The sequence below is a fragment of the Salvelinus fontinalis genome, chromosome 32 (assembly GCF_029448725.1).
Source record: "Salvelinus fontinalis isolate EN_2023a chromosome 32, ASM2944872v1, whole genome shotgun sequence".
NCBI lineage: Eukaryota > Metazoa > Chordata > Actinopteri > Salmoniformes > Salmonidae > Salvelinus > Salvelinus fontinalis.
In genome coordinates, this window is record NC_074696.1 from 27,803,753 (window position 1) to 27,831,322 (window position 27,570).

At 44.7% G+C, this 27,570-nt stretch overlaps 1 protein-coding gene across 2 annotated transcripts; it reads right to left on the reverse strand.

Annotated features, from left to right (window-relative positions):
• Positions 1–54: 54 nt before the first annotated feature.
• Positions 55–27,560, reverse strand: LOC129831009 (UBAP1-MVB12-associated (UMA)-domain containing protein 1-like). Of its 2 annotated transcripts, none has more exons than XM_055893978.1 (4): positions 27,390–27,560; positions 26,983–27,085; positions 11,421–11,506; positions 55–6,733 (listed from the first exon to the last, which is right to left on the reverse strand). In XM_055893978.1, exons 2-4 carry the CDS (start codon positions 27,065–27,067, stop codon positions 6,428–6,430), a joined length of 477 nt encoding a protein of 158 aa, XP_055749953.1. In that variant the 5' UTR covers positions 27,068–27,085; positions 27,390–27,560; the 3' UTR covers positions 55–6,427. The 2 variants fall into 2 exon arrangements, with proteins under 2 accessions (XP_055749953.1, XP_055749954.1); XM_055893979.1 differs by lacking the exon at positions 27,390–27,560 and adding an exon at positions 27,187–27,374.
• Positions 27,561–27,570: the final 10 nt, after the last annotated feature.

The following is a 27,570-nucleotide window of genomic DNA, read 5'->3' on the forward strand; positions in this document are numbered from 1 at the left end:
CCACCAATCGATTCATTGAAGTTGGCTGAAGATAGACCGCTCTCGAGCAAGCAATTGGTTGCAGAGTTTTTTTAATTTGTATATATTTTTTATTTATTTAACCTTTATTTAACCAGGAAGGGCTCGTTGATATTTAAAATCTCTTTTTCAAGAGCGTCCTGGCCAAGATAGGCAGCACCAAGTCATTACAAAATTACAGACAGACATGAAAAACTACAAGTAATCTAGTAAAAACCATTGAATTCACAAGAGTATAACAAAATCAAAAACAGCAAATTAAAAACATTGACAGGTCAGGGAATCAGCATCAAAATCCTTCATCATTGATTTAAAAACACCAATCGGGACAAGTTCTTCCAGTTTAAAAGTATTTTGTAAGGTGTTCCAAGACAATGGCGCAGAGTACATAAAAGCCCTTTTACCAAATTCAGTTCGGACATTTGGAACAGTTAGCAGGATAAAGTCCAGCGAACGAAGAGAGTACCCACCACATTTCTGAACAATAAAAATGCCCAAATCAAAAGGTAGTAAACCCCAAATGGCTTTGTAAATAAAAGTATACCAGTGACTGAGCCTATGAGTGACTAGAGAAGGCCAGCCAACCCTGGTATACAAAGTGCAGTGGTGCGTAAGGGTTTTTCAGTTTAAAATAAATCTCAAAGTGCCATGGTAAAGTATAAAAAGCAGTTTGCAAGTTCTGGAAAGCTTTTGTAAGAGACGATGCACAACAGTAAATAACAGTATCATCAGCATAAAAATGAAGTTGTGCATTTTGGACATTGTCTAAATAAGAGAGGACCAAGTACAGAGCCTTGGGGCACACCATTAAGGACAGACAATTTAACAGACATAAGCCCATCAAATTGAGAGTTAAATCTCAGAGAAATGGGTGGTGCACAATCTTCAGAAAAACAAAGGTCGTCTGGGTTTCTGTTGTTGACAACTGCAATGTTATTCTTATACCAGTCATCGTAAATTGAAACAACCACTGCACAGTTGAAATATTAAAATACTGTAGCTAGATCCCTCCTAAAAATCCACATACTGCTTTACTAATAAAACAGACAGAAGCAATACTGTTACATTTATTAGAGCTTTAAACACCATATATATTTTCACTACCAACAAGACAATAATAATCCCAATATTTTTTTACATGTTTTAATAGCCTGCTTTTGTACAAACTTGATCAAGTTCTTTCACCCACATACAAAAAAAATATATATATGTATAGCTGATTCACAATCAAATGCATATACGATTGAAAAACAAAGCAGATACAGAACCAAAATGTTACAGTTGCTATCGGTTGTGTAAAGTAGTACTTTCAAGTATTTTTACTTAAGTCGTTTTTTGGGGTATCTGTACTTTACTATTTATATTTTTGACAAATTTTACTTCACTACATAAGAAAAGTATGTACTTTTTCGTCCATACAAAAGTACTCATTACATTTTTAATGCTTATTAGCAGGACAGGAAAATTGTCTAATTCACACACTTATCAAGAGAACATCCCTTGTCATCCCTATTGCCTCTGATCTGGCAGACTCACTAAACACATGCTTAGTTTGTAAATATTGTCTGACTGTTGGAGCATGCCCCTGGCTTTTCATAAATAAATAAAAACAAGTAAATAATGCCATCTAGTTTGCTTTAGATAAGGAGTTTTAAATTATTTATACTTTGATTTTGATACTTAAGAATATTTTAGAAATTACATTTACTTTTGATACTTAAGTATATTTCAAACCAAATACTTTTACTCAAGTAGAATTTTACCAGGTGACTTTCATTTTCTATTAAGGTATCTTTACTTTTACTCAAATATGAAAATTAGGTACTTTTTCCACCAATGGCTGCAAATATGTAACTTTTTGGGCGACCGACCAAATTCACATAGAAATATAAGTCATAGATACAGTATGTCACTCTCATTGAAAGCAAGTCTACGAAGAAGTGGTAGATCTGGTCCATGTGCACTATAAGTTGTCTTTTGCATCTTTTACTTTTGGTTTTGTGCAGCAGCTTCAAACGGCTGAAAACACAATATTTTGCAAACTATTCGATTTTTAGCAGAGGTGACATCACAATATGCAGAGCCATTTCTGCATATTGCAAGTTTAAAAGGCATTGGACAAGGACTGAAAAAGAAGTGAAGCTGAAGACCGGATTCAGAATAAGGGGGTGTAAACTTTCCAGATATACCACAATGTAAAATTGTTCGATTTTAAAGTGCCATTCAAACTTCTTCACAGGTAGGCTACATTTTCAAAGAACCCACAACTGAATGTTGAGATTTACCGGATGTACTATTGCATGTAACATCCTTCATAAACTCTTAATATCAATTTGAAGTTGCAGTGTTGGGGAGTAGTGAACTTCATGTAGTTCAACTAGTAATTTACCTACATTTTGAAGTAGCTTGCTGGTAGTTGAACTAAATTCAAATCAAGGTAGTATTTTCAGTAGTTAAATACTTTTTTGCCATGTAGTGGTGTAGCTAACTACTAGAACTAAACTCTACTACTCTTTTTGCAAAAATAAAATATGGGTGAAATCAGCATCAGACCTGTCCAATTCTCACTTGAAAAATAGTTTGATTAATAGGACAAATTACATTCTGTTAACATCGGACTACAGAGGGATCTGTTCTTGACATTTTTCAACTATGACATTTCAGATTTACATTTGGATGTAGTGGACTACCATTTCAAAATAACTAGTGAAGTAAACTGTATATTTTTTTAAGGGTAGCTTTAGTGTAGCTTACTTTCTTCCAGTGTGAAGTAATTGGTAACAATATTTTCAGAGTAGCTTCCCCAACACTGAGTACTTGGTACATGATAATGTGCAAATACTTGGCTGATGCTCAGGTACGGCCATTATGAAAACAGAAGCAGGTAAGTAGGGCAGATAGAGGATATATTGTCATTGGGTTAGAGCATGTAAAACATATTCTAACCCAATAACAACATATTTCCTAATAAAAAACTAATAAAAATACAGTACTCATGCTTTTACAGGTCGACCACTTTTAGAGAAACCTCAGTTAAATGACAAAAAAATAAACAGGACAAGAAAATTAAATAATAAAAAAAACTATGTCTTGTTAATAGCAAACATGCACAACCACATAAAATGAACCACTTTGTAAGTAAACCCCCAAAATACATCCAAGTAAACCAAACAAACTAAAGTTACTCAAACCTCCCCAAAATACAAAAGAAAACAAGTGTATATTTCCACGCCTATGAAACATGCAAGGTTAGGTCAGTGATTGACTTACAAAGAGAGGAAGAGGCCTGGGAAAATCCACAGTGTCGTTTAACACAGACAGACAGACAGAATAGACTTGGTTTCCAGCTATGCATAGCAAAGGATTGTCCAGAGAAGGTCAATACCAAACATTTCCTAATGTATACAGTAGAAAGTAACTTTACACAGGCGGCCAAATTCTGATTTTTTTTGTTGTCAAAAAGAGCTGATCTGATTCGTAAAATCAAATAAAACATTTGAATTGAGCTGCCTGTACACACGCAGCATCTGTGGATGATTTCACATGATGTGGAATACCACAACATTGCACTGAAAATACCAGTGCAACTTATGAGCCATCTTTTCAGATCCTTGAGTGGTTGTATTATGAGTTAACTACTCATAATTAGTTAACTTCAAAATAATTGTCATAAAAATAAACAGTTTATTATGATTTGGCTTCTCTTGGCCATTTGTACAGCAGTCCAAAAAATGAGATTGAGAGTTAACAATGTGTAATTGTTCACAAGATCATTTGTTTGTGTGCAATGCAGTATATAGATAGTGAATTCAGAAAGTATTCAGAACCTTGACTTTTTCCACCTTTTTTTATGTTACCTTATTCTAAATTGATTTTTTAAAATCCTTATCTACACACAATGCACAAAGCAAAAACAGGTTATACATTTTTGCAAATTTATAAAAAAAATAAAACTGAAATATTACATTTACATAAGTATTCAGACCCTTTACTCAGCACTTTGTTGAAGAACCTTTGGCAGCGATTACAGCCTCAAGTCTTCTTGGATATGACACTACAAGCTTGGCACACCTGTTTTGGGGAGTTTCTCTCATGCCTCTCTGCAGATCCTCTCAAGCTCTGTCAGGTTGGATGGGGAGCGTCGCTGCACAGCTATTTTCAGGTCTCTCCAGAGATGTTCGATCGGGTTCAAGTCCGGGATCTGGCTGTTCCACTCAAGGACATTTAGAGACTTGTCCCAAAGCCACTCCTGCATTGTCTTGGCTGTGTAATTAGGGTCGTTGTCCTGTTGGAAGGTGAACCTTCACCCCAGTCTGAGGTCCTGAGCGCTCTGGAGCAGGTTTTCATCATGGATCTCTCTGTACTTTGCTTCGTTCATCTTTGCCTCGATCCTGACTAGTCTCCCAGTCCCTGCCGCAGAAAAACATCCCCACAGCATGATGCTGCCACCACAATGCTTCACCGTAGAGATGGTGCCTGGTTTCCTCCAGATGTGACGCTTGGCATTCAGGCCAAAGAGTTCAATCTTAGTTTCTTCAGACCAGAGAACCTTGTTTCTCATGGTCTGAGAGTCTTTAGGTATCTTTCGGCAAACTCCAAGCAGACTGTCATGTGCCTTTTAATGAGGAGTGGCGTCCGTCTGGCCACTACCATAAAGGCCTGAGTGCTGCAGAGATGGTTGTCATTCTGGAAGGTTCTCCCATCTTCACAGAGGAACTCTGGAGCTCTGTCAGAGTGACCACTGGGTTCTTGGTCACCTCCCTGACCAAAGGCCCTTCTCCCCCGATTGCGCAGTTTGGCCGGACGGCCAGCTCTAGAAAGAGTCTTGGTGGTTCCAAACTTCTTCCATTTAAGAATGATGGAGGCCACTGTGTTCTTGGGGTCCTTCAAATGCTGCAGAAATATTTTGGTACCCATCCCCAGATCTGTGCCTCGACACAATCCTGCCTCGGAGCTCTATGGACAATTCCTTTGACCTCATGGCTGGGTTTTTGCTCTGACATGAACTGTCAACTGTGGGACCTTATAGACAGGTGTGTGCCTTTCCAAATCATGTCCAATCAACTAAATTTACCACAGGTGGACTCCAATCAAGTTGCAGAAACATCTAAGGATGATTAATGGAAACAGGATGCACCGGAGCTCAATAAGTCTCATAGCAAAGGGTCTGAATACTTATGTAAATACGTAGTTTTTATTTTTTGTAATACATTTGCAAAAATATCTAAAAACCTGTTTTCAATTTGTCATTATGGGTTATTGTGTGTAGATTGTTGAGAAAATGTTTTATTTAATCCATCTTAGAATAAGGCTGTAACGTAACAAAATGTGGGGGGAAAATCAAGGACGGCTGAATGCTTTCCGAAGGCACTGTATATTACAGGATTCCTTGAAACACTGTCAAATCTGAACTGTGCCATGAGAACTGGAGGAAACTTGGTCTGTTAAAAAAACAGACTAAAACAGAATAAATAGCAAATACAATGTTTGGGAGGTTACAACACATGATGATACCATGCTGAAGATGATCAAAAGAGAAGGCCACTCCTGATAATAACTGTTGAAAATTAGGGGATATATATTCTTACATTTTAAATACATTATCAAAAAGCTACAAAGTTCCATTGTAGAAATGCTTATGCTACACAAACCTTTTTGGAAATGTCTTCATTGGCAAAGGTGAGGACACCAGGGTAAAAAACATAACCAGATAAAGAAGTAATTTCCTTCCTAAGATTCGATTTGAAATCTGTCTGGTACGTACATTAGTGCAAACCCAAAAGGTAAATCAGTTCCTAAACCAACAACAACAGCAGGTGATTCTAGACCCTGACTCTGTTCTTCAATGCAAGCCTCAGCTATGTTCAAGCATTCCTATCATCAGACATGAAGCTAACGCTCTTCTGACACACACACACTTAAAACAGTGAACCAGCACTACTATGACATGCATCAGCAAGTGATTAACATGCTTAACTAGTATTCCTAGTCCGCAATCTTAAAAAGGTAGAACTCTGTGTACCCATCTACCTACATACTGTTTGTACCTACATCACTGCAGGCAGGTGCAGTTTTGACCCCACCTAATGCTGATCATCACCAGAACCAGGTTTATTATTAATTATAGTACTGCCATTCTCAGACAGAGCCCCATGGAACTGAAACTAAACCTGAGTGGTAACGAGACAAGACAGTCCAAGGTTGTGTTCAGTAGAGCACATGTAGCTAAACTCTAAACAAAAATGTGCCTTTCTTACTAGGCAAGCCCAGGTTGTCCTGCCCTGTTTCAGTACGTTTTCTTCTGTTTGCTGCCCAATGATCACGACCCAGGGTTGACAAAGGGTTGGTATTGGAGGAGAGGTTGACAGATCAAAAAGGTCAGAGGTCATACAGTCAGAAAGTAGACAGGTCAATGGTCACATAGCACAGAGTTCTCCAGGGTGAAGTCATAAGTGAAGGAGGCCAGATTGTGGTTGATGTCTCGGGGGGACATCAGCATCTCAGAAAAGAGGGGGAACCCGGGACCCCCTGTCTGCATGGCCAGGACATGGGGGGCCAGGGTGAACGGGACATCTCCTAGTAGCTCTGGGAGAGACGGTGGGGCCTCCACGATGGGCGCAGGGGGCTTCCACATGGGCCCTGGTGATGGGGCGATCATGGAAGGTGGAGCGGGGGCTGGAGAGTGGTGGGCCTGGGAAGGTGTCGCACTGGAAGACTGGGGAGAAGAGGAGAGAAAATGTCCACCTTCAGGCATTACATTTAGCAACAAGTGTAGGCTACACATGACAAGGAACACTAATGTGGCAAATTTTTGGCAAACATGAAAACAGATTTTTAAGGGTGGGTAGGTTGCAACTTAAACACTAGTAATTGAACACAAAACAGTGTCATGACACGGTCAAGATGACGTTTCAGATCTCTGCAAAGTCCTAAGGAAGGAAGTCACAAGGTGTGGCCACACACGACTCCAACAACATTTTCCAGTTCGCTGACAATGGTGGTAGGCCTGATCACCGGCGACGATGAGTCAGCCTACAGGGAGGAGGTCAGTGACCTGGCAATATGGTGTCGGAACAACAACCTCTCCCTCAACACAAGCAAGACCAAGGAGCTGATTGTGGACTATAGGAATTGTGGGGGGGGCAATAGAGCAGGTAGACAGCTTCAAGTTCCTCAGTGTCCAAATCACTAAAGACTTAAAAATGGTCCAAAACACACAGTGTTTTGCACAGTCATGACGAAGGCGCGACAGTGCCTCTTCCCCCTCAGGAGGTTGAAAAGGTTTGGCATGGGCCTTCAAATCCTGAAAAGATTTTACAGCGGTACCATTGCGAGCATATTGACTTGACTGGCTGTGTCACTGTTTGGTATGGCAATAGCTCCAACCTCGATCGCATGGCGCTACAGAAGGTTGTGTGGACAGCCCAGTACATCACTGGGGACGAGCTCCTTGCCATCCAGAAACTCTATATCAGGCAGTGAGAAAAGAAAATCATCAAAGACTCCAACCACCCAAGCCATAGACTATTTTCTCTGCTGCCGCACGGCAAGAGGTGCCGGTGCATCAAGTCTGACACCAACAGGCTCCTGAACAACTTCTATCCCCAAGAAATACGATGGATAAATAGCTAACAAAATACCTACACGGCCCGAGTTTAACTTCTATCTTTATTGACCTATTTCAATATTTGAACTGTCTCTACGCGCACACACACAGGGCCCTACACACTCACCGTCACTCCAACACACACACACACACACAGGGCCCTACACACTCACCCACACCGTCACTCCAACACACACAGGGCCCTACACACTCACCCACACCAACACACCATCATTCGCTCACTCACACAATTTGTACATACATTGACTCCACACACCCACTCACATACAAGCTGCTGCTACTCTGTTTATCTTAAATCCTGTTGCCTAGTCACCTTACCCTTTACATATCTACCTCCGTCATTTCAGTATTCCTGCACATGTAAATATGGTATTGGAACTGACTAATTAAATATTGTCTGTATATAGTACGCTTAGTTACTTATTAGTTTAGTTAGTTATTACGCTTAGTTACTTATTCCTCTTTTCCCCCCCTTCTAGAAATACATTGTTATTGCATTGTTGGGTTTTGAGTTTGCAAGAAATGCATTTCACTGTACTTGTGCATGTGACATTACAACTCAGCTAGCGTATTTGTGAGTGTACCACAAAACACAAGCAAACACCACACAAAATGATTTTAGCCTGTGTCTTCCATGATAATATAGGCCTACGGTTTTTACTCTTCAATTGACTTCGTTAATTCAAAAGAATTGTGTACACACCAAGTGCTCGATTGGAGACTTAAGCTGTGCTTTGGGCCTTGTAAGACCGAATGAAAGCCTAAATGCAGAGAAGATGTCACAGGAAATGGCTTATTCCTCTGCAATTAACATAACATTCAGTTGGGACGTAACCACGGAAACATCCTTTAATGAGTCTCAGAGTGTTTGTGCTCTCAAACACGATGATAACGAGGACTCACCTGGGAGCATGAACAGCAGTGTGAGGGTCTTTTCCTTATTTTTCATAACTTCTACCACTTCACATATAAAGTAAGCTTACACTTTTAAACCTTAACCACTATAGCTTAATATAACCTCTGTAACAACCAATACAGAAAACTGCAGGTAGTGTCCCACCATCTGTCCCTCTCGATTTGTCATATATAGCCCATCCAGAAGCAGGACAGGTTTATAGTGTTGTAGGTAGGCGTCTGTACAGTATGAATGAGGACAGGTTTATAGTGTTGTGGGTAGGCGTCTGTACAGTATGAATGAGGACAGGTTTATAGTGTTGTAGGTAGGCGTCTGTACAGTATGAATGAGGACAGGTTTATAGTGTTGTAGGTAGGTGTCTGTACGGTATGAATGAGGACAGGTTTATAGTGTTGTAGGTAGGTGTCTGTACGGTATGAATGAGGACAGGTTTATAGTGTTGTAGGTAGGCGTCTGTACGGTATGAATGAGGACAGGTTTATAGTGTTGTAGGTAGGCGTCTGTACAGTATGAATGAGGACAGGTTTATAGTGTTGTGGGTAGGCGTCTGTACAGTATGAATGAGGACAGGTTTATAGTGTTGTGGGTAGGCGTCTGTACAGTAGGAATGAGGACAGGTTTATAGTGTTGTGGGTAGGCGTCTGTACAGTAGGAATGAGGACAGGTTTAGAGTGTTGTAGGTAGGCGTCTGTACAGTATGAATGAGGACAGGTTTATAGTGTTGTAGGTAGGCGTCTGTACAGTAGGAATGAGGACAGGTTTATAGTGTTGTAGGTAGGCGTCTGTACAGTATGAATGAGGACATGTTTAGAGTGTTGTAGGTAGGCGTCTGTACAGTATGAATGAGGACAGGTTTAGAGTGTTGTAGGTAGGCGTCTGTACAGTATGAATGAGGACAGGTTTATAGTGTTGTGGGTAGGTGTCTGTACAGTATGAATGAGGACAGGTTTATAGTGTTGTAGGTAGGTGTCTGTACAGTATGAATGAGGACAGGTTTATAGTGTTGTAGGTAGGCGTCTGTACAGTATGAATGAGGACAGGTTTATAGTGTTGTAGGTAGGTGTCTGTACAGTATGAATGAGGACAGGTTTATAGTGTTGTAGGTAGGCGTCTGTACAGTATGAATGAGGACAGGTTTATAGTGTTGTGGGTAGGTGTCTGTACAGTATGAATGAGGACAGGTTTATAGTGTTGTAGGTAGGTGTCTGTACAGTATGAATGAGGACAGGTTTATAGTGTTGTAGGTAGGCGTCTGTACAGTATGAATGAGGACAGGTTTATAGTGTTGTAGGTAGGTGTCTGTACAGTATGAATGAGGACAGGTTTATAGTGTTGTAGGTAGGTGTCTGTACAGTATGAATGAGGACAGGTTTATAGTGTTGTGGGTAGGCGTCTGTACAGTATGAATGAGGACAGGTTTATAGTGTTGTAGGTAGGTGTCTGTACAGTATGAATGAGGACAGGTTTATAGTGTTGTTGGTAGGCGTCTGTACAGTATGAATGAGGACAGGTTTATAGTGTTGTTGGTAGGCGTCTGTACAGTATGAATGAGGACAGGTTTATAGTGTTGTGGGTAGGCGTCTGTACAGTATGAATGAGGACAGGTTTAGAGTGTTGTGGGTAGGTGTCTGTACAGTATGAATGAGGACAGGTTTATAGTGTTGTGGGTAGGCGTCTGTACAGTATGAATGAGGACAGGTTTAGAGTGTTGTAGGTAGGCGTCTGTACAGTATGAATGAGGACAGGTTTATAGTGTTGTAGGTAGGTGTCTGTACAGTATGAATGAGGACAGGTTTATAGTGTTGTAGGTAGGCGTCTGTACAGTATGAATGAGGACAGGTTTATAGTGTTGTAGGTAGGCGTCTGTACGGTATGAATGAGGACAGGTTTATAGTGTTGTAGGTAGGCGTCTGTACAGTATGAATGAGGACAGGTTTATAGTGTTGTAGGTAGGCGTCTGTACAGTAGGAATGAGGACAGGTTTAGAGTGTTGTAGGTAGGCGTCTGTACAGTATGAATGAGGACAGGTTTATAGTGTTGTAGGTAGGCGTCTGTACAGTATGAATGAGGACAGGTTTATAGTGTTGTTGGTAGGCGTCTGTACAGTATGAATGAGGACAGGTTTATAGTGTTGTAGGTAGGCGTCTGTACAGTATGAATGAGGACAGGTTTATAGTGTTGTAGGTAGGCGTCTGTACTGTATGAAGGTCAAGGTTCTGTAACTTCCTGTGTGCACAACATTAAAGGGCAGGGCACACGCATCTCACTCATTGAACAACGGGAGCCAAGCTGCAGTGCAATGTTACCATATGAATCTTCAACACACACACAGCTTCCATTGATTAAACCCATAATAAATGGCTTCAAGAACTAGTAGCCCTAACCAGATCATACAGACAACTAGCAGCAACATAATAGAGCTTTTCTACAGCCACCATATGTCCAGACCCAGTGTAGCAGGTATGGAGCATGCTCTCTCTCTCTCTCTCTGTGTCTGTGTACAGGATCACACCCATACCACTCAGCATCTGTCACCAACAAAGCAGCAACAGACTGTAGGCAGTATGTATGCAGGCAGGATGAGCTAGACCAGACAGAGAAGAAGAAAGCAAACTCACAGTCCTTGAAGTCAGTCAGTCTCACTGCTGTCTGTTTAAGTCTACAACAGTTGTGTTTCCTGGTACAGCACATGCAAGACGGACATCTTGGCAGTTTTGAGTAACGCAACCCAGGTTGCGTCCTAAATGACAGCCCATCGGCCTATCCTCTATATGTTGTGCTATTTTCGACCAGATCCCATAGGGAGTGTTATACTGTATGTTCTGCATAGCGCCGCCCCCTGGTTATAAAGACAATCACCTTTGATGGTTGCACAATGACGTTACATGATGGTTTGCTGATGTTCACGTTTTGGATCTTCTGCCTCTGTTCCTCAACAGTTTCTCCTGGAGAGAAAAAACAAACAAGAGTCATTGTGTCATTATACACTGTGGGTTTAGGCCTAGATTCTTCAACAACATACATGTGTAACAGTATAACTTTACGGCGTCCCCTCGCCCCGACCCGGGCGCGAACCAGGGACCCTCTGCACACATCAACAAGTCACCCACGAAGCGTCGTTACCCAACGCTCCACAAAAGCCGCGGCCCTTGCAGAGCAAGGGGAAACCCTACTTCAAGTCTCAGAGCAAGTGACGTAACCGATTGAAACGCTATTAGCGCGTACCCGCTAACTAGCTAGCCATTTCACATGTGCATGAGTCCCACTACTAGACCCCTCTCCAAGTCCTACTTTCCTAGTGGTCTTTGTAACAGAAGTTATTAGCTTGCCTGGTGTATTTTTTCCTTCATTGGGAGAACCAGGTCAATTGAGTGATTAGATGTGGTTTAACGAGTAGAGTGGCCTTCTGATCACATTAATGGATTACACAGAATTAACACAGTTAGCAATACAGTTCCACAGAGCACTACGTGGACCAGAGCACGCCTGCAGCTCTCTCTGGTGTAGCCTAGCCTGGCCCCAACCCTCCCTCCAGTGTAGCCTAGCCTGTGTCCCCAACCCTCTCTCCGGTGTAGCCTAGCCTGTGTCCCCAACCCTCTCTCCGGTGTAGCCTAGCCTGTGTCCCCAACCCTCTCTCCGGTGTAGCCTGTGTCCCCAACCCTCTCTCCGGTGTAGCCTGTGTCCCCAACCCTCTCTCCGGTGTAGCCTGTGTCCCCAACCCTCTCTCCGGTGTAGCCTGTGTCCCCAACCCTCTCTCCGGTGTAGCCTGTGTCCCCAACCCTCTCTCCGGTGTAGCCTGTGTCCCCAACCCTCTCTCCGGTGTAGCCTGTGTCCCCAACCCTCTCTCCGGTGTAGCCTGTGTCCCCAACCCTCTCTCCGGTGTAGCCTGTGTCCCCAACCCTCTCTCCGGTGTAGCCTGTGTTCCCAACCCTCTCTCCGGTGTAGCCTGTGTTCCCAACCCTCTCTCCGGTGTAGCCTGTGTTCCCAACCCTCTCTCCGGTGTAGCCTGTGTTCCCAACCCTCTCTCCGGTGTAGCCTGTGTTCCCAACCCTCTCTCCGGTGTAGCCTGTGTTCCCAACCCTCTCTCCGGTGTAGCCTGTGTTCCCAACCCTCTCTCCGGTGTAGCCTGTGTTCCCAACCCTCTCTCCGGTGTAGCCTGTGTTCCCAACCCTCTCTCCGGTGTAGCCTGTGTTCCCAACCCTCTCTCCGGTGTAGCCTGTGTTCCCAACCCTCTCTCCGGTGTAGCCTGTGTTCCCAACCCTCTCTCCGGTGTAGCCTGTGTTCCCAACCCTCTCTCCGGTGTAGCCTGTGTTCCCAACCCTCTCTCCGGTGTAGCCTGTGTTCCCAACCCTCTCTCCGGTGTAGCCTGTGTTCCCAACCCTCTCTCCGGTGTAGCCTGTGTTCCCAACCCTCTCTCCGGTGTAGCCTGTGTTCCCAACCCTCTCTCCGGTGTAGCCTGTGTTCCCAACCCTCTCTCCGGTGTAGCCTGTGTTCCCAACCCTCTCTCCGGTGTAGCCTGTGTTCCCAACCCTCTCTCCGGTGTAGCCTGTGTTCCCAACCCTCTCTCCGGTGTAGCCTGTGTTCCCAACCCTCTCTCCGGTGTAGCCTGTGTTCCCAACCCTCTCTCCGGTGTAGCCTGTGTTCCCAACCCTCTCTCCGGTGTAGCCTGTGTTCCCAACCCTCTCTCCGGTGTAGCCTGTGTTCCCAACCCTCTCTCCGGTGTAGCCTGTGTTCCCAACCCTCTCTCCGGTGTAGCCTGTGTTCCCAACCCTCTCTCCGGTGTAGCCTGTGTTCCCAACCCTCTCTCCGGTGTAGCCTGTGTTCCCAACCCTCTCTCCGGTGTAGCCTGTGTTCCCAACCCTCTCTCCGGTGTAGCCTGTGTTCCCAACCCTCTCTCCGGTGTAGCCTGTGTTCCCAACCCTCTCTCCGGTGTACCCTGTGTTCCCAACCCTCTCTCCGGTGTACCCTGTGTTCCCAACCCTCTCTCCGGTGTAGCCTGTGTTCCCAACCCTCTCTCCGGTGTAGCCTGTGTTCCCAACCCTCTCTCCGGTGTAGCCTGTGTTCCCAACCCTCTCTCCGGTGTAGCCTGTGTTCCCAACCCTCTCTCCGGTGTAGCCTGTGTTCCCAACCCTCTCTCCGGTGTAGCCTGTGTTCCCAACCCTCTCTCCGGTGTAGCCTGTGTTCCCAACCCTCTCTCCGGTGTAGCCTGTGTTCCCAACCCTCTCTCCGGTGTAGCCTGTGTTCCCAACCCTCTCTCCGGTGTAGCCTGTGTTCCCAACCCTCTCTCCGGTGTAGCCTGTGTTCCCAACCCTCTCTCCGGTGTAGCCTGTGTTCCCAACCCTCTCTCCGGTGTAGCCTGTGTTCCCAACCCTCTCTCCGGTGTAGCCTGTGTTCCCAACCCTCTCTCCGGTGTAGCCTGTGTTCCCAACCCTCTCTCCGGTGTAGCCTGTGTTCCCAACCCTCTCTCCGGTGTAGCCTGGGTTCCCAACCCTCTCTCCGGTGTAGCCTGTGTTCCCAACCCTCTCTCCGGTGTAGCCTGTGTTCCCAACCCTCTCTCCGGTGTAGCCTGTGTTCCCAACCCTCTCTCCGGTGTAGCCTGTGTTCCCAACCCTCTCTCCGGTGTAGCCTGTGTTCCCAACCCTCTCTCCGGTGTAGCCTGTGTTCCCAACCCTCTCTCCGGTGTAGCCTGTGTTCCCAACCCTCTCTCCGGTGTAGCCTAGCCTATGTTCCTAACCCTCTCTCCGGTGTAGCCTGTGTTCCCAACCCTCTCTCTGGTGTAGCCTGTGTTCCCAACCCTCTCTCTGGTGTAGCCTGTGTTCCCAACCCTCTCTCTGGTGTAGCCTGTGTTCCCAACCCTCTCTCTGGTGTAGCCTGTGTTCCCAACCCTCTCTCTGGTGTAGCCTGTGTTCCCAACCCTCTCTCTGGTGTAGCCTGTGTTCCCAACCCTCTCTCTGGTGTAGCCTGTGTTCCCAACCCTCTCTCTGGTGTAGCCTGTGTTCCCAACCCTCTCTCTGGTGTAGCCTGTGTTCCCAACCCTCTCTCTGGTGTAGCCTGTGTTCCCAACCCTCTCTCTGGTGTAGCCTGTGTTCCCAACCCTCTCTCTGGTGTAGCCTGTGTTCCCAACCCTCTCTCTGGTGTAGCCTGTGTTCCCAACCCTCTCTCTGGTGTAGCCTGTGTTCCCAACCCTCTCTCTGGTGTAGCCTGTGTTCCCAACCCTCTCTCTGGTGTAGCCTGTGTTCCCAACCCTCTCTCCGGTGTAGCCTAGCCTATGTTCCTAACCCTCTCTCTGGTGTAGCCTGTGTTCCCAACCCTCTCTCTGGTGTAGCCTGTGTTCCCAACCCTCTCTCTGGTGTAGCCTGTGTTCCCAACCCTCTCTCTGGTGTAGCCTGTGTTCCCAACCCTCTCTCTGGTGTAGCCTGTGTTCCCAACCCTCTCTCTGGTGTAGCCTGTGTTCCCAACCCTCTCTCTGGTGTAGCCTGTGTTCCCAACCCTCTCTCTGGTGTAGCCTGTGTTCCCAACCCTCTCTCTGGTGTAGCCTGTGTTCCCAACCCTCTCTCTGGTGTAGCCTGTGTTCCCAACCCTCTCTCTGGTGTAGCCTGTGTTCCCAACCCTCTCTCTGGTGTAACCCGTGTTCCCAACCCTCTCTCTGGTGTAGCCCGTGTTCCCAACCCTCTCTCTGGTGTAGCCCGTGTTCCCAACCCTCTCTCTGGTGTAGCCCGTGTTCCCAACCCTCTCTCTGGTGTAGCCCGTGTTCCCAACCCTCTCTCTGGTGTAGCCCGTGTTCCCAACCCTCTCTCTGGTGTAGCCCGTGTTCCCAACCCTCTCTCTGGTGTAGCCCGTGTTCCCAACCCTCTCTCTGGTGTAGCCTGTGTTCCCAACCCTCTCTCTGGTGTAGCCCGTGTTCCCAACCCTCTCTCTGGTGTAGCCTGTGTTCCCAACCCTCTCTCTGGTGTAGCCGGTGTTCCCAACCCCATTCCTCTTGCATCATGTCATCTGGGGGACAACTACTGGGCCTTAGTAACTAGACTAATTGACTGCATGTTGTCAATGTCCACAGATACACTTTTCAAACTCTCCTCCCTCCCTTTTTCCTTTCCTCTGTAACCATCTCCACTCCTACCCCTCTCCACTGGGAGTGATCTCGCTCTCCAGCATGGAGTCATCCTCCCTGATCTCACCAGCTTCCTTTGATCTGAGCTCAGTGTGTCTGCAGTCCACCAATGTCTCTCTCTATAGAGGGTGAAATTATCTCCATGAGAGGGAATTGAGGCCCAGAGCACCCTGACAAAACAAAGGTTACTCTACTCTGCACAGGAACAATGGGATCTATCAGCTCACTCTAGTCTAGTAGTACAATGTCTCTCAGCTTCACTAACATCAAGCTCCGATTATTTAAATTTTAATACAAATATTCTGTCTATTGTCTTAATTTATTGTTATGATGGATATTCATATTTCCATCCATGTTTGAGGTATAGAAGTATGCAGTATTAATGCCTTTTATGCCTTGAATTTATAGCTTTGATTTCCCCCCTCAGGCCTACAGGTACAAAAATATCCCTAGGTCTTCCCTCAATTTCCTGACAAGCCCACATTTCCATCCACATCTGTGAATTAATTCTTGGCATGGTGAGCATTGTTCACCTACAAAGCACTCATTATTTCACAGCAAATAGTGCAAGACCTAAGACAACAAGGGCATCTAAATAATGCCATGTAAAGTAAGACTAGCCTATATTCAACTCTTTGTGTCATCAGCATTGTACACGCATGGCCTTGTCTCTGGACTCAGTCAGTTAGACACAGGCCTCTCTCTCTCTGTCAGAAAAACACAGAGCATGCATCCGTCTGCTCAATAGCGTGCAGGAATTTATCTCTACCATTCACTAAATCCTTCAGAAGGAGAGAGGGATAACCAGGCTAAAGCACTGAAATAAATAATATATACCGTATATACACACACACACTCACAAAATTTCTGCTTTATGATACAGAGGACAGGTTAGTTCGGTTGTACTTGATTTCACATTATTGTAAGGCTGCATGTTGTTTTCACGTTCAACATCGAGAAAATACGTTCACTTTGTGTGTTTGGATAACTGCCAGTCCAGCCAACAGTTTTTTTTTAAAAGACGTCAAATCTTGTCTAAACAGTGTCAGGGAAGGAGAGAGGCCTATAACCTTCTGGTTTGGATCATGAGCTGATCAAATTAACACAGCGAAGAGAAATGAAAAGGAGCACAGTTACATCCTGCTCTGTGCAGTGTGGACCTTGTCAATGACATCACGTTATGTCATGACTCGTGCTGGAGTTGTGTGACCTGCTTAGAGTGTGGACCTTGACAATGACATCACGTTATGTCATGATTCGTGCTGGAGTTGTGTGACCTGCTTAGAGTGTGGACCTTGACAATGACATCACGTTATGTCATGATTCGTGCTGGAGTTGTGTGACCTGCTTAGAGTGTGGACCTTGACATCACGTTATGTCATGATTCGTGCTAGAGTTGTGTGACCTGCTTAGAGTGTGGACCTTGACAATGACATCACGTTATGTCATGATTCGTGCTGGAGTTGTGTGACCTGCTTAGAGTGTGGACCTTGACAATGACATCACGTTATGTCATGATTCGTGCTGGAGTTGTGACCTGCTTAGAGTGTGGACCTTGACAATGACATCACGTTATGTCATGATTCGTGCTGGAGTTGTGTGACCTGCTTAGAGTGTGGACCTTGACAATGACATCACGTTATGTCATGATTCGTGCTAGAGTTGTGTGACCTGCTTAGAGTGTGGACCTTGACAATGACATCACGTTATGTCATGATTCGTGCTGGAGTTGTGTGACCTGCTTAGAGTGTGGACCTTGACAATGACATCACGTTATGTCATGATTCGTGCTGGAGTTGTGTGACCTGCTTAGAGTGTGGACCTTGACAATGACATCACGTTATGTCATGATTCGTGCTGGAGTTGTGTGACCTGCTTAGTGTGGACCTTGACAATGACATGCAGCTTGTCAGGCTTCTTTTAAAACAGCTCTGCCAGTCCAGATAGGATAGAACAAACTAGCTCTACTAATGATAGACACTGTTAGCCTCAGGTTTATTTTCTGGATGGGTTAAGTCACAATCTTCTCTTAAGCGACCAGTGATCAATGACTAAAACACTTATGAACTCACATGCACGATGCACACCCTTGCATTACCTGTAATGACTTCAGGACTCCCTGGAAAACAGTGGCAATTGCTACTGAGTGGCCTACTATCTGAGCTAAATAAATAAAGACTTTAGACACAAAAACAACAGCTGAGGACAAAGGTTCAAATGAATGTGGTGTGGGGGCGTAGGCTTATTGAACATGAAGTTAGTGAAAGAGACAACTTCAACTGTCGTGAGACTGTAGACACTGACAGCCATCCAAATACAAGTAAGGCTATTGTCTGTCTACCGGCTGGGATTAGAGCCTGTGAGAGAGGGAGATGGGCTCCTAGAAAAGGCACAGGCCGCTGCTCATGACTTCAGCAGTCAACCAGGCCCACTCCTCAAGAGTGTCAGCGTCAGACAGGGATGTGCAAACACACATCCTGCCTTTGAGGGACTGAAGGCCCTCGACTTGGATCGTCACAGAGATGACTAGGCAGATAATAAAACAAATCCTTTCTCATCTTATTCCATCTGACAGGACAAAAAAAAAATGGTGTTACAGATGAATAGCTTAGACTGGGAAGAGGGATTCGTTGTTATTGTAATAGCTAATTAGCTAATCTTCTGAGGTAAAATGAGATTAAACTCCATGGACTCTGCAGAGTTTTTTCCCTTAAAAGACTGCATGAAATCTTTTTTTATAAAATGTTTAAATCACACTGTATGTCTAATAAATCACTGTGTGTGTTTATTTCATGAAATTAACTCAATATATTTGTTTGTAATTTATTTCCCTGAGCTTCCTTTTGCCGTAGAAATGCTCAGTCTGATCATGTGGGTGTGTTGATACAAATTTGTATATATTTGCATACACAGCAATGACTGGCAGAGAGTCTAAAGTCTACCACGCTTACCCCTTCAATGTAGGAGGATACAAATGCAAATAAAAGATGACTGGTTATTGGTCTGAATAATCAGATTGTGACGTCATGCTGTGGGCCAAAACCAAAAGAGGCTGAAAACCCAGCCATAAAAATAAATAACAGCTCTTTCACTAAAAGGGGATTATCATAATTTTCACAATTTCAGTATTAATTCTACCGTACATTGTGGGGGGGGGGTCATTAAAAAAACATTGTGGGGGGGGGGGTGTTTCATTTTTGAATGCACTGCCTTCTCGACCTCACTCACTTTCCCCAAGACGATTTCTCTCTGCCTGAATAACCAAATGTGGATGGAGGCGAGAAGGGCCACAGAGGATCCTGCTGCCAGCCTCCCAATCCCAGCGGAAAATCCCAGTGGGCAGGGTTTCTCTCCCACAGCCTCAGCCTGAACCTACTCAACTGGCAGGCTGCTGGCTGGGAAAGTGAAAGGTTAATAGAGTGGCACATGATATCCCCCCCTTGCCATAAGGACCCAGACAGATGTTTACCCCCCCCCCCCCCCCTACCATACGGACCCAGACAGATGATAACCCCCCCCCCCCTTGCCATAAGGACCCAGACAGATGATTACCCCCCCCTACCATACGGACCCAGACAGACGATACCCCCCCGCCATAAGGACCCAGACAGATGATACCCCCCCCTACCATAAGGACCCAGACAGATGATATCCCCCCGCTTGCCATACAGACCCAGACAGATGATATCCCCCGTGGATTGATGGCAGCATTCGCGCGAAACTGAAAGCGCGAACCACTGCTTTTAACCAGGGCAAGGTGACCGGAAACATGACCGAATACAAACAGTGTAGCTATTCCCTCCGCAAGGCAATCAAACAAGCTAAGTGCCAGTATAGAGACAAAGTAGAGTCGCAATTCAACAGCTCAGACACAAGAGGTATCTGGCAGGGTCTACAGTTAATCACGGATTACAAAAAGAAAACCAGCCCTGTCGCGGACCAGGATGTCTTGCTCCCAGACAGACTAAATAGACAGACTAAATCCCAGACAGACTTTTGCTCGCTTTGAGGACAATACTGAACACTGACACGGCCCGCTACCAAAACCTGCGGGCTCTCCTTCACTGCAGCCGAAGTGAGTAAAACATTTAAACGTGTTAACCCTCGCAAGGCTGCAGGCCCAGATGGCATTCCCAGCCACGTCCTCAGAGCATGCGCAGACCAGCTGGCTGGTGTGTTTACGGACATATTCAATCAATCCTTTTCCCTGTCTGCTGTTCCCACATGCTTCAAGAGGGCCACCATTGTTCCTGTTCCCAAGAAAGCTAAGGTAACTGAGCTAAATGACTACCGCCCCGTAGCACTCACTTCCGTCATCATGAAGTGCTTTGAGAGACTAGTCAAGGACCATATCACCTCCACCCTATCACCTAACACCATAGTACCCTCCAAACTCGTCATCAAGCTCGAGACCCTGGGTCTCGACCCCGCCCTGTGCAACTGGGTACTGGACTTCCTGACGGGCCGCCCCCAGGTGGTGAGGGTAGGTAACAACATCTCCACCCCGCTGATCCTCAACACTGGGGCCCCACAAGGGTGCCCTCTCCTGTACTCCCTGTTCACCCACGACTGCGTGGCCATGCACGCCTCCGACTCAATCATCAAGTTTGCGACGACACTACAGTGGTAGGCTTGATTACCAACAACGACGAGACGGCCTACAGGGAGGAGGTGAGGGCCCTCGGAGTGTGGTGTCAGGAAAATAACCTCACACTCAACATCAACAAAACAAAGGAGATGATTGTGGACTTCAGGAAACAGCAGAGGGAGCACCCCCATATCCACATCGACGGGACAGTAGTGGAGAGGGTAGTAAGTTTTAAGTTCCTCGGTGTACACATCACGGACAAACTGAATTGGTCCACCCACACAGACAGCGTTGTGAAGAAGGCGCAGCAGCGCCTATTCAACCTCAGGAGGCTGAAGAAATTTGGCTTGTCACCAAAAGCACTCACAAACTTCTACAGATGCACAATCGAGAGCATCCTGTCGGGCTGTATCACCGCCTGGTACGGCAACTGCTCCGCCCACAACCGTAAGGCTCTCCAGAGGGTAGTGAGATCTGCACAACGCATCACCGAGGGCAAACTACCTGCCCTCCAGGACACCTACACCACCCGATGTCACAGGAAGGCCATAAAGATCATCAAGGACAACAACCACCCGAGCCACTGCCTGTTCACCCCGCTATCATCCAGAAGGCAAGGTCAGTACAGGTGCATCAAAGCAGGGACCGAGACAGAAGCTGTTTTTCAATCTCAAGGCCATCAGACTGTTAAACAGCCACCACTAACATTTAGTGGCTGCTGCCAACATACTGACTCAACTCCAGCAACTTTAATAATGGGAATTGATGGAAATTTATGTAAAAATGTATCACTAGCCACTTTAAACAATGCCACTTAATATAATGTTTACATACCCTACATTACTCATCTCATATGTATATGTATATACTGTACTCTATACCATCTACTGCATCTTGCCTATGCCGTTCTCTACCATCACTCATTCATATATCTTTATGTACATATTCTTTATCCCTTTACACTTGTGTATGTATAAGGTAGTAGTTGTGGAATTGTTAGGTTAGGTTATTACTGCATTGTCGGAACTAGAAGCACAAGCATTTCGCTACACTCGCATTAACATCTGGTAACCATGTGTATGTGACAAATAAAATTTGATTTGATTGCCATAAGGACCCAGACAGATGATACCGCCCCCTTCCATACCGACTAGAGGTCGACCGATTATGATTTTTCAACGCTGATACCGGTTATTGGAGGACCAAAAAAGCCAATGCGGATTAATTGGCCATTTTTATTTATTTATTTGTAATAATGACAATTACAACAATACTGATTGAACACTTATTTTAACTTAATATAATACATCCAAAAAATCAATTTAGCCTCAAATAAATAATGAAACATGTTCAATTTGGTTTAAATAATGCAAAAACAAAGTGTTGGAGAAGAAAGTAAAAGCGCAATATGTGCCATGTAAGAAAGCTAACATTTAAGTCCCTTGCTCAGACCATGAGAACATATGAAAGTTGGTGGTTCCTTTTAACACGAGTCTTCAATATTCCCAGGTAAGAAGTTTTAGGTTGTAGTTATTATAGGACTATTTCTCTCTATACCATTTGTATTTCATTAACCTTTGACTACTGGATGTTCTTATAGGCACTTTAGTATTGCCAGTGTAACAGTATAGCTTCCATCCCTCTCCTCGCTCCTACCTGGGCTTGAACCAGGAACACATCGACAACAGCCACCCTCGAAGCAACGTTACCCATGCAGAGCAAGGGGAACAACTACTCCAAGTCTCAGAGCGAGTGACGTTTGAAACGCTATTAGCGCGCACCCCGCTAACTAGCTAGCCATTTCACATCGGTTACACCAGCCTAATCTCGGGAGTTGATCGGCTTGAAGCACAGCGAAGAGCTTCTGGCAAAACGCAGGAAAGTGCTGTTTGAATGAATTCTTACGAGCCTGCTGCTGCCTACCACTGCTCAATCAGACTGCTCTATCAAATCATACTTAGTTATAACATAATAACACAGAAATACGAGCCTTAGGTCATTAATTTGGTCAAATCCGGAAACTATCATCTCGAAAACAAGACGTTTATTCTTTCAGTGAAATACGGAACTGTTCCCTATTTTATCTAACGGGTGGCATCTGTCAGTCTAAATATTTCTGTTACATTGCACAACCTTCAATGTTATGTCATAATTACGTAAAATTCTGGCAAATTAGGCAGCCCAAACTGTTGCATATACACTGACTCTGCGTGCAATGAACGCAAGAGAAGTGACACAATTTCACCTGGTTAATATTGCCTGCTAACCTGGATTTCTTTTAGCTACATATGCAGGTTTAAAAATATATACTTCTGTGTATTGATTTTAAGAAAGGCATTGATGTTTATGGTTAGGTACACATTGGAGCAACGATACGCATGGCATCGATTATATGCAACGCAGGACACGCTAGATAAACTAGTAATATCATCAACTATGTGTAGTTAACTAGTGATTATGATTGATTGATAGTTTTTTTTTTATAAGAGAAGTTTAATGCTAGATAGCAACTTACCTTGGCTTCTACTGCATTCACGTAACAGGCAGGCTCCTCGTGGAGTGCAATGTAATCAGGTGGTTAGAGTGTTGGACTAGTTAACTGTAAGGTTGCAAGATTGAATCCCCCGAGCTGACAAGTTTAAAATTCTGTCGTTCTGCCCCTGAACGAAGCAGAACGTTCCTAGGCCGTCATTGAAAATAAGAATGTGTTCTTAACTGACTTGCCTAGTTAAATAAAGGTGTAAAATTTGAAATCGGCCTTTCCGATTAATCGGTCGACCTCTAATACGGACCCAGACAGATGACATGCCCCCTGCCATACGGACCCAGACAGATGACATGCCCCCTGCCATACGGACCCAGACAGATGACATGCCCCCTGCCATACGGACCCAGACAGATGACATGCCCCCTGCCATACGGACCCAGACAGATGACATGCCCCCTGCCATACGGACCCAGACAGATGACATGCCCCCTGCCATACGGACCCAGACAGATGACATGCCCCCTGCCATACGGACCCAGACAGATGACATGCCCCCTGCCATACGGACCCAGACAGATGACATGCCCCCTGCCATACGGACCCAGACAGATGACATGCCCCCTGCCATACGGACCCAGACAGATGACATGCCCCCTGCCATACGGACCCAGACAGATGACATGCCCCCTGCCATACGGACCCAGACAGATGACATGCCCCCTGCCATACGGACCCAGACAGATGACATGCCCCCTGCCATACGGACCCAGACAGATGACATGCCCCCTGCCATACGGACCCAGACAGATGACATGCCCCCTGCCATACGGACCCAGACAGATGACATGCCCCCTGCCATACGGACCCAGACAGATGATATGCCCCCTGCCATACGGACCCAGACAGATGATATGCCCCCTGCAATACGGACCCAGACAGAGCCCCACAGATCAGCTTTGTAAGAACATCTGCTCCCTTTGGTCTGGAGCCATCAGTACCAGGAAAGAGTGTGAAAAGAGGCTGTGGTGCGAATAGCAAATGTGAATGGCACATTTCAGGGAAAACACGTAACTAACCTTCACAGATAATTAAAAAATAAAAGTTTATTCAGTAAAAACTATTTAAAATGTCTTTTTTTTTATCTACAGAAAAGTGTCTATGAATGTTCATTTTCAATGCAGCTGGACAAATTAGCCTAACTGTACTTTAATTGAAATCCACTACCACAACTCCCATCAACATTCATTACACCCAGAGTAAATCTATTAACTTCATTTTGGTGATTCACCTTTCAAACTCCCTGGTTTCCTCATCAGCCATCTGACTGAGCCCTTCCTTCCTTACAAAAACACACGCACAGTCATTGGCGTCTTTGAACAGAGAATGTGATTAAACAGAGCACAGTCATTGGGTTTACACTAGAACGTCTGTGAGCTCAGTCAGACTCTTTCTACTTTATCTGGGAAGAAACTAGCTCTCTGTCTGCCAAGAGAAACATACAACTCCTGACCATCTGTGTCTACTGCTCCACCAACAGCCAAAGCTGGGTTCAAATACTATTTGAAATCACTTTAAATACATTTGGCGTTAGCTTTAACCTGTCTGGAGTCCCAGATGCGTTGCATTTGCACTTTTGTGACTACTTTATTGGTTCCATTGCACCAGGCAAACCCAATCAAGCCCAGCTAAAGTATTTGAAATGACTGAGTAGTATTTGAACCCAGGTCCACCAGCAGCGCTCCCAGTCACAGTTTTTTAAAGAGCCAATTATACTGCTCTTTACTGGTAGAGGAAAGAGGGGGATGGGACTTCCTGACTTACAATAACATTTTCATTATTTGAAAAGGTACTAAAAGGAGGTTGTTGCATTGGACCTTCATAATTGGCAGGATTTACCTTCATTTTTCAGTAAAGCATGTAGCATTCCTATATTATGCCCATTTATTGTTATGCAAAATTACCATGCCCATGAGCACGAGAAAACTGTTGTGCAATGCCTTACTTTAATTTCAGGTTCATCTCAACATCAAGGAAGTGTTGAAAGACATTATTCAATGCTGGTGACATAGTTAAAACTACACTGAACAAAAACATAAAAACGCATCATGCAATAATTTAAGATTTAACTGAGTTACAGTTCATAAGGAAATCAGTCAATTTAAATAATCTATGGATTTCACATGCATCCGTTGGTCACAGATACCTAAAGGTAGTGTCATGATCAGAAAACCAGTCAGTATCTGGTGTGATCACCATTTGCCTCATGCAGCACGACATCTCCTTCACATTGAGTTGATCAGGCTGTTGATTGTGGCCTGTGGAATGTTGTCCCACTCCTCTTCAATGGCTGTGTGAAGTTACTAGATATTGGCGGGAACTGGAACACGCTGTCGTACACATCCAAAACATGCTCAATGGGTGACATATGTCTGGTGAGTATGCAAGCCATGGAAGAACTGGGACATTTTCAGCTTCCAGAGATCGTGTACAGATCCTTGCGACATGGGGCCGTGTATTATCATGCCAAAACATGAGGTTACGTCGGCGGATGAATTGCATGACAATGGGCCTCAGGATTTCATCACGATATCTCTTTGCATTCAAATTGCCATCGATAAAATGCAATTGTGTTCGCTGTCTGTAGCTTATGCCTGCCCAAAACATAACCAGCAGGTAGCCTAGTGGTTAGAGCTGTGGGCCAGTAACCAAAATGTTACTGGATCAAATCCCTGAGCTGACAAGGTAAAAATCTGTCGTTCTGCCCCTGAGCAAGGCAGTTAACCCACTGTTCCCCGGGTGCCATGGATGTTGATGAAGTCGGGACCTCTCTGATTCAGAGGGGTTGGGTTAAATGCGGAAGACACATTTCAGTTGAAGGCATTCAGTTGTACAACTGACTAGGTATCCCACTTTCCCTAACCCCACCATGAGGCACTCTTCAAAGTTGACATCAGCAAATTACTCGCTCACACAATGCCATCAACCCGGTACAGTTGAAACCGGGATTCATCCATGAAGAGCACACTTTGCCAGTGGCCATCGAAGGTGAGCATTTTCCCACTGAAGTCAATTATAACGTTGAACTGCAGTCAAGAAAACGAGCACGCAGATGAGCTTCCCTGAGACTGTTTCAGACAGTTTGTGCAGAAATTCTTCGGTTGTGCAAACCCACAGTTTCATCCTCTGTCCAGGTGGCTGGTCTCAGACGATCCCGCAGCTGAAGAAGCCGGATGTGGAGGTCCTGGTCTGGAGTTGTGAAACCAGTTGGACGTACTGCCAAATTCTCTAAAATGACGTTGGAGGTGGCATATGGTAGAGATCTTAAATGATCTGGCAACAGCTCTGGTGGACATTCCTGCAGTCAGCATGCCAATTGTACGCTCCCTCAAACTCAAAACTTGAGACATCTGTGGCATTGTGTTATGTGACAAAACTGCACATTTTAGAGTGTCCATTTATTGTCCCCACAGGTGCACCTGTGTAATGATCAGCCAGATTATCTTGGCAAAGGATAAATGCGCACTAACAGGTATGTAAACAAATTTGTGCACAAAATAAGATTTGTGTGTATATGGAAAATTTCTGGGATCTTTTATTTCAGCTCATGAAACGTGGAATCAACACTTTACATGTTGCATTTATATTTTTGTTTTAGTTTACGTGGACTGAAACTCTTTTTGAAGCTTAGTGTTACAAAGTAGAGGTTCAGGATTTAGTATTGGTGATAAAAAATGGTTCATATAAAATGTAAAAAGGAACAAGAAACTCAAAATATAGGCCTATGTTATTGACTAAAAGTGTACAGCGATTTGAAACATTTAAAATACAATTTTATAATAAAGTAGTACTGGACACAATGACAACATTGTGTGCAACTATCTGAGACACAACCCCCAAAGCATTGTTCTGGGTGATATCAGTAGGTGGTCAGGAGAGACCCAGCCGCCACTTAGAGACATTGATTTATGAAACAAGATTTGTACAACCAGAAGAGCATTGTGGAATCCACACATTTCATGGATTGAATGACAATCACAGCATTACTTTGTGTGTGTGTTCCACCCAACTTGTTAGATGGTGAGTGTTGGTTTACAAACTGACAGGAGCCTACTGAGCAGTAGGATGGCCTGAAACCTCAAAGTTCTGTTGAGCATGTAGACGTTGAGTGCCTATAGCAGATTTACATTTCTCACTCTTACAAATTCAGCAAGATGAAGTTTCGTGTGTTTCTCACCGATTATCACGAACCCATCTGTATCCCCCTCTGACGATGACTTCTTGGAAGAGTCTTTATTACGATGTCCGAAAAAACTGAACATACTGACTCCTTACGCTGTCTGCAAAGGCGAGGAAAACAACTGTAAGTAAGACGGCAATACGGCAACATCATCACGACACTTGGAATGATAAAATGCAGTAAACATTCTGCTGGTGTTACCTTTATGTATGTAGAACCTAGGACTATGCCTGAAAGTTGATCATAGATTGTAATATCATAACTAAATACAAGGTGACTTTCAGTTTGATATCATTGTAACTTCCGAAGTATCAAATGTCACGTTTGACCAGCGAGCTAACGTTAGCGGCTCTTTCTAACGCCTAGTTAGCTCGGTTTTTATCAAACAAATGCAAATTACTTACCTTACCAGTGTTTCGTTTCTTTAAAAAGTTGAGTAAAGTAACATAAAATGTTGCTATTGTTAGATTATCTATGCAATTTCACTTCGATTTCGTGTAGCTAGTTAGACATAGGCCCGTGTGTTGTTGTTATTGTGTCTTATGTGTTTCCGGTCATTCCTGTCCTATAAATGGTCCGTGTAGA